This window comes from Rhinolophus sinicus, chromosome 14 (assembly GCF_057876585.1).
Source record: "Rhinolophus sinicus isolate RSI-liver-muscle chromosome 14, RSI-T2T, whole genome shotgun sequence".
NCBI classification, from domain to species: domain Eukaryota; kingdom Metazoa; phylum Chordata; class Mammalia; order Chiroptera; family Rhinolophidae; genus Rhinolophus; species Rhinolophus sinicus.
The window spans coordinates 112,012,955-112,025,469 of NC_142514.1; the positions used below are offsets into that span (position 1 = coordinate 112,012,955).

General features: G+C 36.9%; 1 protein-coding gene across 3 annotated transcripts in view; it reads right to left on the reverse strand.

Annotated features, from left to right (window-relative positions):
• Positions 1-7,543: 7,543 nt before the first annotated feature.
• Positions 7,544-12,515, reverse strand: part of CUL5 (cullin 5) — an 84,653-nt gene continuing 79,681 nt past the window's right edge. For 2 of the 3 annotated variants that reach the window (XM_019718720.3, XM_019718721.3), the window contains 2 exons: positions 12,067-12,190; positions 7,544-8,216 (listed from right to left, as the gene is read on the reverse strand). In XM_019718720.3, coding sequence (XP_019574279.1) covers positions 8,022-8,216; positions 12,067-12,190 — 319 coding nt within the window. In that variant the 3' untranslated portion in view covers positions 7,544-8,021. The remainder of the gene's footprint in view (positions 8,217-12,066; positions 12,191-12,515) is intronic. The other variant, XM_074335529.2, reaches the window with a different exon arrangement.

Genomic DNA, 12,515 nt, shown 5'->3' on the forward strand with positions numbered 1-12,515 from the left:
CTGAGACCCACTCTCCAATGTGTTGGCAGGTCGTCCAGAGAGAACCCACAAGTGCTAGTAGGTTCTCTCTCTCTGTCTCCTCTTGTTTCCACGAGTCTCTCGCGGATCCCCTGTGAATTTTGTGGGAATGACATCTCCTGGCAGGTTCTACTCTCCAAGGAACTCTAAAGCCCTTCCTATTCACCAAGGGCAACTCCCACAGCCAAACTTGGTGTGGACTCTCTTTTTCTGTTGTGTGTCTCTCTCTCCCTATCTCCTCCATTTCATATTTTTCCGTCTTCTGGGGAAGTGCTGCTATACCACCTCCAGTGGCTTGCCAGGGCGTCAGTAGGTAAGTGGATATGCCTGGGGACCTCTGTGGGGCACCGGGAATTCCACAGGCTGGTCCATGACCCTTGACTTTAGTCATGCAGGGGATGCCCTACTAGCTTAACAGTCAGTTTCACTTACTGGGCTCCTTCTCTTGGGTACGTGTTAAGGTGCCTGCTAAATCCGAAACCTATAGTCAGAGAATCATTGTTTGGAAACTCAGGGGGAGGCCCCTTGATATCCTACCCAGCTATTGTGAACCACTTCCCTCACAGTCAAGGGAGATGGCCTCGCTATTCTCTAAGTTTCTCTTCTCGGCTTTCTTCTTAAGAATTGGGCTAAATTTGACCTCTCTCCTCTCAAAAAGACAGATTTTTCCAACTCTCAGTAACTTTCAAGATCTTGCAGATAACCAGAAATGTAAACACAGCCACTACTGCCTGAGGTTGAGGTAACTTGAAAAATAGACGTATCTTTTAAGGTTATTAACATTAAATATGGTATCTTTTGTTTTACCTGGGTTTACCAAAATAAATTCATGTTATCTCTGTTACACAATTTGTCAAGAAAATAACTTGGGTAGTAATTAACTTTAAAATCTTATAGAGTTAAGAACTAGGAAGAAGCAACTAAAATAAGGTTTTAGATGAAACTTTTCAGTAATAATTTTATGATTTGGATGCTTGGACATAGATTCCCAGCATCTATTAGTAACTTAAGATTTTAGTTTTGGTAAGTTGTGTTAACTGATAAAAATTATTGAATATCTAGGGATTTCAAAATAATGAAATGCTGAAGTATTAATTATTAGATGGGTCTGATTTCATCTATTTCTGGCTTCTTGTCACAGGAACGTTAAAAGATCAATTAAGATCTGTTAGTAAATATATCTTGCATTTTATTACCCAAGCCTATGCGTTTGAAGTTTGCAAAATATGTTCCTGTATTTGCCAATGGAAATGCTAATTGTTTGCTTTTAGTTATCAGTAAAAATTCAGGGTCTAAAGATTATGAATTAAGTAAATAAATTTGAATATCAAAAGTAAGCTTGTACAAAATTATAGTTTTCTCTTTCTGGTAAGTAAGACAAAGTTTGTTAGACATTGTTATACTACTAATATTTAAAAAGTTCTTTTTCCCTAATTAGCAAAGATTATGTGTTATCAGAATAATCTGTTTTATATTATCTTAATCAGGTCCTTAGTTACTTAAAGAAACAATCTCCACAATAGTAAGAGCTAAGTTTTGCTAATGCTTATATAAACTTCTGTATTTGGGGACTGTTCATATGCCCTCCTTGGTGTCAGATATAGGCCAATATAAGGAAGCTTGGCTTGAGGTTTTTTCTATCTGGCAGGGTATTATAATAGTTCTGGCCCAGGGTTGCCTTCCTGACAAAGGGCTCAGATCCTAAAAGGCCAGTGACTTTATTTAAATGTCCTTAACAACTGAGAGAGGCAAAGCGAGGAAAGGAACAACAAGGCCAGAGGTAGGCCAGACTTTTGGCTGCCATTATAGACAGCCCAAGGCCCAGGCCACCACAGGGCCACCCTGCCAACCCCAGAAGAGGAACACCAGGTAAAGGAGCCTGCTTTGGATGTGAAAGCCAAGACCACTGGAGTAAGGAGTGTCCTAATCCTGCAAAGCAGGTGTGCCCCCTGTGCAAACTAAAAGGGCTTTGGAGGAGGGATTGACCCTGCTCTGAAGGGAGTGGGGACCAACTCCTTCCTCACAGATTGTTGTAATGGACTGATGGGCCTGAGGCTTCCAGAGGCTCCCAAGAAGAAAGAGGCTGTTATCGTCACAGGAGTGGAACTGTGGGTGTTCCTTGTCGTGGCAGGTAAGCCTGTTAATTTCCTGATTGGTATGGGAGCCACTTAGTCTGTCTTAACCGCTCACTCTGGACCTATTTCCTCTGAAACCTGCTTGGTTGTAGGGGTAAATACAGCACCTAGATTTGGGCTCAGCCCAGCCTATTTCTTGCTAATATGAGGGGTGATTAAAAACTATGGTGACTGTTGTGATCACAAAATATGGTGAATGATGCTCCTGAGTGCCATCCACCGGAAAGGTAGGGATCTACAATACGGGAAGTGGCGAGTTGAACCTTAGTAACAGTGTGTGACAAGTTTCAACTTGTTTCGTGCAGTCAGGTGTGAGCTATGGTTGACAGGTGTGTTTTAAAGTGTGCCCTAAATCATCCATCATGACTACACTCTGTGTCATACATCACGTCTGGTATACAGCAATTTCTGTTAAGTAAAAACATCAGGTCTGTCCTCACCACCTTATTCACTGGATCTGGCACCATGCAACTTCTGGCTCTTCCCCAAAGTCAAAATGATTCAGGACATCGAGGCAGCGCAACTAAAGACACTCATGAAAGAGGACTTCAGGAACTGCTTCAGAAAGTGGCAAGAATGAGGGGTTGTTTTTGAAGCGAGGGCAAGTACTTTGAGGGGATTAATGGCAACATGTCTTTTACTGCAATAAATTTTTTAAATGTAAACAGTCACCATATTATGTGATCACACCTTGTAGCCTGTATCTTGGAGGAAAACGATCCAATCAGACTTTAAACAGGACTCTAGAAAGTTTTGTCAGGAGACCTGAGCCTTGGCTCTAACTGCTGCCCATTACTTCAGATTCCAACCTCAGTTCTGTTATTTCCTATACTGTTAACTTGGGAGAGGTTCAGCAGGCACTCAGGAAATATGGGAACCAGCACCTCCCATAGGCCGGCCCCGCTCCCTCTTATAGTCCCGTAAAACGAAGGGACCAGGAATTATTAAAAGCCTTGGAAAGAGGGGTCCCTAACAGACATGAACTCCTAAATAGTAGGGACCTTATACAGTTCTCCAGAGCATCCCAACTATTGTTGGGCTGCAGTCAGTGGCTGGATCCCCTTCCCTCCATTGAAACCTGTTTAAGTCTCCACAGGACTCTCCCAGAAAGAAGACTGTTGCACCTGTTTCTGTGAACCAATTGAAGATCTTAAACTCTTCTTCAGAAGTAAGTCAATCTCCCAACACTGATAAGTATTAATAACTAACCTGATTCCTGGAGCTGCTCTTTATGACCTTTCTCTTAAGAGCTTGTTTTCCCCTTTACTTGCACCCCACATGGGATCGCCTTTTTTCTCTTGGGGATCCTAGTTACGGTGCCTTCTCTCACCTTTACTAGTTCCCCTCCCTATTATTCTTGGGTGACTACTATTCAGATCATGCCTCTTTAACCTTCTGGTTAAATTTGTCTCTTCCAGAACCGAGTCCACTGAATTACATATGGTGCTCATCACGCAGGGCTTCCAGCCCATCCCCACTTGCAGCCCTGAAACTACTCAGCCCTGTAGATCAGAGCTCCAACTCCTAGTCTGGGGCCCCCAGCTCGGTCCAGTCCCTAGATAACACTGCCTGGATTTTCTGAGGCCCAGTCACTACACCATCCTCGATCAGCAATCTTGTAGGTAGGGACAGCTCTAGGCCCCTACCCAGCTCTGAAGTAGCTACAGAAGACAGGCACTTGTCCCAATCCCCAAAGATTTTTCATTGCCGATCAGAGTAAAGAGTTAACAGGAATGAGCTTGTGATGAGACAGGTAAAGACTTAACAGGGGCGAGCTTGTGAGTTAGCAAGAACGAGCTTAAAAGTGAGCCGCATGGCTCTGACTACCTGACTAACACTGTATCTGCAAGCTGACAAGCACCTTACATCCTGCACAGAAAAATATAAAACCCCAACACTCCTGCTCATTGGTGCAGCTGTCTACTCTAGACTTTGCCCATGGCAATTCCTCTGCCCGTGCTTCTCTTCTTAAATACATTTTCTGACTTGTGAATCCTTTCACAACCCCCGAGTGACCACGACACTGTTTAAGCCACGCAGTCTTTATACTTTGTTATTAGCAGCCAAAAGTGACAACATGGTCCATTTCCATAACCTTATCACTAAACTACCTCTAGCTTTGAAAGTTAAATATTTCACAAGTTTTCATATGTAAAACATGAAATAATTTTTTTTATTTTTATCTGTCATAAAATTTAATTTTTGGTTATGACAAGGCCTATCTAAATTTATGAATGAATGTACTAATCATTTCCAGGCTTAAAATTTTTGAGCTCTTCCAGGCATGACAGCCATATGGTATCATCAATGTAAAAGTTACATTCCTGACAGCTTTCATTTTGAACTAGAATTCGAAGTCTAAAATAAATAAGTGGTTATTTTCATATTTCTGATTCCTAAGGCTGGCTGAGATTTACTATTTCACCATGAAATATATAAATATACCTATCATAAAATTTTAATTAAACTCTTAGAAATTATTTTATAGAACATCAACATTTTCTGGGTAGGTGAAAGCTTTTATATTACATTTTTATTTTGCAAGAAAATAAATTATACAACTTAAAAAATAAAATCCAAAAATTAAGCAGTTCATCAAAATATTTCAGCCGACTGCATACAGAACCTGTTACCACTTAAAATTGTACAGCATTATCATCTCAGCATGTAGTGGCACACATTCAAATTCGTATATACCATACGAGGATAGATTACAACTTAAGAACTCAAATTTGTTCAGCACTCCAGACGACATATATGTGTAGATGACAGGAAAGCTCTCATGTAATGTTTATTTCACAAACATGACCTTGGAAGAACTTATAAGACAGCATCCCAGTCATTTACGTGAAAATAGAAAAACCAGCTTGAGTTTAAGATAGCAAATCTTTCTGGAAAACTAGCAAATCTTTCACCCAAATTGAATTTTTAAAATTTGCCCTTTGAGAAAAGGGCTAATGAACTACTGCAAATAATGCAAAATACTTGTAAACTACCCCAGTCATATTTTGTGTTACATTTTAATAAAAAGCAAAATTTAGAAAACTAACATTTCATTTTTGGAAATGTTAACATTTATGCACAAAATAAGAGACTTATGTAGGTTGACAGAATGCAGGGACCTCTCCAATAAACGTAAAAATTGGAAGACTTCAGAATTTATTTCAAGATCCTCATTAAATCACTGGAACAGTAATGGTCTAATATTCATTTTGTTGTAAGCATTAAAGTTGCTCTATAGTTTTAGTTTGTAAATTGTTTCATGTCTTTTTACTCTGTCGATGAGATGGCAACAAAAGCTAACATTTTCCAGATGGCTCCATCTTTAAACTAGAAGATAATTGCTGGAAGCTTAAATTAACCTCTGAAGAGTCATATTGCCATGCTACTCATGAAAAAAAAAGTAAGTATTTTTTCCCCTTAACTATGTCAGGTTTCCACCCTGTTCAGATAGCACTAATTTTAAGTGCACATTATAGAAACGGGATCTGACAAAGGATACTAATTGTGATTCTGCCTTTAGCAAATTGCTGGTACTTTTTTTTTTTTCAATTTAAATTAGGAAATCTACTGTGAAAACATATTCAAAGAAAATTCAATAATGGTATAGGCACCTTATGAACTAAATGATTTCCATAAACACCAAAAAGTATTAAACTTTTGTGTCCATGACGGAAAAAATGATGAAAACTTTGAATCTACTGTATTTACTGCTGTTCTATCCCCCCAAATACAATTAGGACATACTTAGCTATTAAAAAGTTTATAAAATTTAATAGAAAACTTTGTTATGGATTTAGAGTTATCCACTTTTTGTTAAATTTGCCTTTATAAATCAAAACATTATGGCTCTCATTCGTAAATTAAGTGACCCAAATGATTACAAGTTCCAAAAAAGTTCTGAGAACAATTATGATTTAAAACAAGTCTTAAACTTTAAAAAATGGCCTGTAATATTCCCTTCCATTGTTTCTTACTTTGGCATTCTTGTATTGGATAAGCAAATATGCCAATACCAAACTATCTGTTAAACATAAGGACAATTATTACAAAATTTTAAAAAATTTATCCACTGTTAGCATTAGAGAAAATGGTGAGCACTAATTGAGTTTAATTCTTCCCAATATGCTCGGTCTAATAATTGACGTATTCTACCTTAGAGCTCAAGTGTAAGATTTTAAATTATTAAGAAAATTCCAATTTCCTATGAGTTTCAGAACAGGTGTTTGACTATGACCAGCAAAACCTTACGTGTTTTAAATTTGCTTTCCTCTCTTTCAGCAGACGGCTCACAGCACCTCTTGAGATTGGGGACAGATTACTTGGAATTACTGTATGTTAATCAAGTATGACTTTCAATGCTCCAGCACTGCATTTCCTACTATCTTCAAAATCATATGTTTAAAATTTTACTTAATATCAAACAAAATATAAAGTAATTTGCAAGAAAATTTGAAATGTGCACCGTAATAAAAATCCACGTTGAGCCATTCTTTCCCAATGGGGAATAAGTTTTTCTCTTTGAAGTTGTCACGTCCTTAAATCCTAAAATCTACCCTACTCAGGGTATTCAGTCACCAGCAACTAGGAAATTGCTACTTTAGATTGACTACTAAAGGAACAAGGTAAGTGTTGCCTTCTGAACATTTTAAAAATGTTTATTTTTAAAATATATAAATATGTATGTACATATATTTGGCAAGCTTACTGCTCGTATTAAAACTGCAACAATTTTGTTTATGCTTTTCAGGTCTTACATTGTAGTTTTTCTCTTCCTCCTAGGTCACCAATACTTATTACTTTTAAAAACAGAATGTCTTCCTTTCCAAAAACCTGAGGCTACAAATCTCTAATCAAGAGACTTTAAAATACCAAAATATTTCTATGCTACAAATTAAGAGATCAGTTACATAACTGTATTATATGAGAGCAAGAGATTTCTGCCTTGTTTTAATAAATTTGGGTATAGCATAATAAATATTAGGTATTAAGTATATTAAGTGTGTTTATTAACATACTTAATGTTTCCTTTGCTATTTTGACTCTGCAATCAAAATGACCTATCTCCATACATTTTCTTAAACAACTGAAGCAACAATTAATATAGGCTTCACTTTTTCAAAACAAGCTCTCCAGACATATAAGATAAAAAACTCATTATCATTTAACAACCAACAACTAAAACAGCAGTTTCCTGCTTAAAGAAAGCCAACATTTTTAAGTTGGTAAAATTTAATACCATTTTTAGGTCACCATTAAAATCCAGTTATACTGAAGCAGTATTTGAACAAATAATTTGATACTTACTAAATACTTATCTTCTCACCTAACCTGCCCTTTCCCAATCTTGTGTAGACCAGCTCACTCCTTTGATCAAAAGAAACCAAGAGTGCTATTTCTAGTTTTAATTGCATTTTTAAAACAAAACATAACAGCATTTTTCAGTGCACAAACATAACAGCACTTTTCAGTGCACAAATTCAGTGAAGATCCTTCGTTGTGCAAGTACATTTTTGTAAGAGAGGAAAAAAAGAGAAAAGCAATAAGAACCCCGCCTTCACCCTTCCCAACTGTATTGCTTCTGGTGGGTATAAATCAAATTTACTTTTAAAAGTTCATAAAGGGCTCTTCATGAATGCAAGTTTCTCCACAAAACAGCATGCCGTCAGAGTTTGCAACATGAAGGTATAATGCCGTCATGCTAACTAATGTGATTGGTAAAATATAGTTGTTTTGTTAGGTAAGGCAGAGATTTTAACAGTTATGTAATCAAAGTCCAAATAAACCTTCCTCCAGCACAAACTGTTACAACTTACTGCCCAAGCACTCCAAAATTTGGGTTCTTAATATTGTTCATGATGTTCAAAATTATGCCATATATATGAAAGTGTTGATATCAGATTCATCTCTTCTGATGTATTTGTGCTCTATTAGCCATTCTATTTGCTCTTTAATCATTTTCTTTTGTGGCAAGAACATGTTTTTCAAAATTTCTACTAATTCAGTCTGCAGCTGAGCATTACTAATTTTCTTTCTCATCTTCATTATTTGTATGATAGCTTCCTAAAAGAAAAAATAAAAATGAAAAAGTATTACTATATTGTTTTAAGTAAAACAAAACAAAAAGTGACTTTTATGTATTTCATCCTCTATCTAATATCCATCCAAAATTATTAGAAATCATCAGGAAATTAATCTTGAGACTAATATCTTTTACTAAACAGAAATAGTTTTTTTCTCACTATAAAAGAAAACCTGATTATAGAGATTTAATAAATGAGGAGAAGCAAAATTATAACCTCTGTGCTATAACTAATGTTTTGGCCAATTCCTTTCATTCCTTTTTCCATACCATGTGCATTGAAAAATTTTATCTTACCTGTGAACACCATATGTATATAAACTGGTAATGTGTTAAAAAACCAATTAAAATACAACAAACCCCTTACACATACTTACCCCTTGTACTCAGTTATTTGTGTAGGAGGCTGATAGTGTCTGCTTTAAAAATCAGTCATTACTACTCTCTATATATTTACCAGATAAATAAATTGTACTTGTTATAAATATTATCTTCAGTGTGTACTGATTCAATGAAATGTTTTAACTTTTTTCAGGAGTAAGCATTTTTTCATCTAAGTCAATTTTATCAATATTTTTCCTTGATGGTTTCTTAATTAATTACTATTAAGCTTGTAATAGTAATAATTAGAAAATTATTAAATATTCTTTTCTCTTTTGCCTTTTGCAGTACAAGCTCTCTCCTTAGCCAACAAAAGGCATCTATCTGCCTTGCTGGAGATTAGACTTATTTATAAAGGAAATGTGAAAACAGAAAATAAGGTAAGAATTACTTTTAACATTCAAAATGGAGTTTTGTAGCAAAGCATTAAGGCTTGGAAGGCAGGCACTACTGAGTCAGCATAATTCAACTTCCCTTGTCTAGACACGAGGATTCCTTCACTGTCACTAGGAGGTCAGGGGAACACCTCCCATTCTCAATATATCCAGATGCCAAGATCTTGATCACGGGGGTTATGTCAAGAGTGCAAATAGAAAGAACAGGGAAAGACTATCCCTTCAGGCGCTTGAATATTACAGGACCCAGGGAGAAGGAGAGGAACCATTGTAAATGTCCCAATTTCTCCTCTTCTAGATTTGCTAGAGGTTAAGATCACAGGTTGTGTTAAAGAAGTCAAGAGGAAAAAACAAAGCGCAGGGGCTCTAGCTCTGTCCCTATTTAATATACTGGAGGTCACTTGAATAGTGGAATGTGACAGAAACAATTAGCACTCCTGAATCTCTCAGTTCCCACACGACACAGAGTTTAGAGCTGATGGACCTGCCATGGGTCCTTTAGTGGCAGGAAAGGGTGATCCTGCAGCAGCAGATGATAATGCCAGTGTTCCATGTAGGCCAAGGGCGCCACACAGAAGAGCTGGCATAGTCTCAGAGAGCTCAAGAGCCCAGTAAGAGCAGAGGACAGGCAGTCAGAGTAGGGAAGAGACTATGTGGTCCTTACCAACTGGAAAAAGAATAAATCATGGTTCATCTGCTACACACATCAGCAGGAGATAGCAACAGAAAGTCAAAATCCGATAGGTGACAGATAAAGCACTCCATTGCTGCCAAGAGCAAGAACCCAGGACACTGTCACCATTGTGTAAATATGATGATCCCTTTACTGCCACTATGAGGTTAAATGAATTCCTCTCACTCTCAACACATCCAGAAGCTTTCTGTGAAAACAGCCAAGAATGGGGATGGGTGGAGTGGGATAAGGGAGAAATAAGCAAGTCTCAGTATTACCTAAAGGGACAGCTTGGGTTACTGGATTGGGCATAACTATGGATCAGTTTAAGACAAAACAAAAAAACCATTTTCTCTGCACACCTTACAATGTAACTATACTTGCCATCCCATTATACATCTGGGATTTATACAATTCTAATCCAACTGAAATTTACCCTGGTGCAGCCATAAATTAGGAATATATCCTGATTTCCCCCCACAAGAGTACAATTTCCCAAAACTTCTTATTGAATAATCCATTCCCTTTTCATGGGCCGTGGAAATGATTTCCTTTATTGTAAAGTTTGTCTAAACTTAGATATAAGGTTTAACTCTGAGTTATTGTCAATCTGCTTGTCACATTGTTGTCTTTTTGTAGATATTTTAATAAATTTTAATATTGGGCGAGGCAAGTTCCGCCACCACCACCACCTTATTTATATTTTTGAAGGTTTTCAATCACTCTCAACTATTTATTCCTTCTGATAAAACTGAGAATCAATCTGTGAAATTCCAAAAACATTCCTAGTTGAATTTGTAAATGAAATTCAGTCAACTTGATAGTAATATGAGAAAAATTCACTCATTAAGTTATTTGGCCTCATCATTAAAGACTGTTGAGCAAAAGAAGCCAGATACCAAGAGAACATACACTGTCTGATTCCATTTATAGGAAGATGAGAACAGGCAAAACTAAGCAGTGATGGGGCCAGCCCGGTGGCTCAGGCGGTTAGAGCTCCGTGCTCCTAACTCTGAAGGCTGCCGGTTCGATTCCCACATGGGCCAGTGGGCTCTCAACCACAAGGTTGCCAGTTCAATTCCTCAACTCCCGCAAAGGATGGTGGGTTGTGCCCCCTGCAACTAAAGATTGAACATGGCACCTTGAGCTGAACTGCCGCTGAGCTCCTGGATGGCTCAGTTGGTTGGAGCGCATCCTCTCAACCACAAGGTTGCTGGTTCGACTCCCACAAGGGATGGTGGGCTGTGCCCCCTGCCACTAGAAACAGCAACTAGAAACGGCAACTGGATCTGGAGCTGAGCTGTGCCCTCCACAACTAAGACTGAAAGGACAACAACTTGAAGCTAAACGGCACCCTCCACAACTAAGATTGAAAGGACAACAACTTGACTTGGGAAAAAAAAAAAAAAGTCCTGGAAGTACACACTGTTCCCCAATAAAGTCCTGTTCCCCTTCCCCAATAAAACAAACAAACAAACAAACAAACAAACAAACAAAAACTAAGCAGTGGTGACAGGCATCAGATAGGTTGGAAGTAGGCAGATTGGTTGGATGGAAGGCATGGGGAAATTACTGGCGTGACAGGTATGTTCTGTATCTTAATTGATCTGATGGTCACATAGATATATGCATTTATCAAAACTCACTGAAAACTATACTTTGAATTCTATGCTTTCTTCTGTTATTTTCCTCTTAAGTTTTAAGCTTTGTATATTCCTAATTAGAAAAGCAATTTTTATGTATTCATATTTTCTCTGCTCCTTTGTCGTATTATATGATCTATAAATAATAAAAAATTTAGTCTTTTCCTCTTATGTGTTTCGTATTTCATTGCATTGGCCAGTAGTTTCAAATAATATTAAATAAAAATAGTAAAAGTGGGAAAACTTGATTTTAGTAAGACTGTTTCTAAAGTTAAAGTTGTCATATATTAGCTTACAATAGGTATTCTTTATCACGTTCAGAAGGTATCACAATTCTAGCTTTAAAATGTTTTTAAAAAGTTTCTCAATTTCACATTACAATGGAATTACAAGTCTTAAATAAAATTAAAAATATGTCAATCCTAGAAATGTAATTTGTTGCTGAGTTACATTTATTCAGGTGTGGTCAAAGGAAGACATAACCTAAAACCAAGGTTTTGCCCAGCCAACAGAACCTACCAGAGTCCACCAAGCCATACAGACAACATCTCTTTCAGCAGCTAAGAGAATGCTGTCAATACAATTTTTAAATTCCAGTAAAATGAATATTAGATCTTCCTTACAAAATGTCTGAATACCTACATGCTTTTAAATTCAAAAAAGGTTTGAAGATTAAAAAAAAAAATCAACAAAGTCAAATTTTTTCAAAATTTAGACATTCTGTCTTAATATTACAAACCTGGGTTCTTAGTATTCTTAGTTGAACTATTCCTTCATTCTCTTCTTCTCTCATTCTTTCTGTAGTGAGCTGCAAGCGTCCAATCAAGTTGATTTTACCCCTTTTCTGAACTTTTGCATTTTTTCTAGAAAAAACATTTAATCAAATATTTTACAGTGAAAGGCCTTTTAAACATATTATAGAAACAATGTCTGAGATAAGAGTTAGAAATATTCTAAAAAATAATATCCAGAACTGTTTAAAGGAAAAGTAACAAATGAACAACACATAGCTTTATTTAAAATGAACCCTACGATTTTCCTAAAACACAAAAAGGTTCTGTTAATAAAATATGGGTGACTATACTCCCTGTAATAACAAACTTAACATAATTTATACTGCCATGAAATCGATTAGATAATTGAAGATATACGGGTTGTAATTCAGCATTATCTTCTAACTAGATGTTA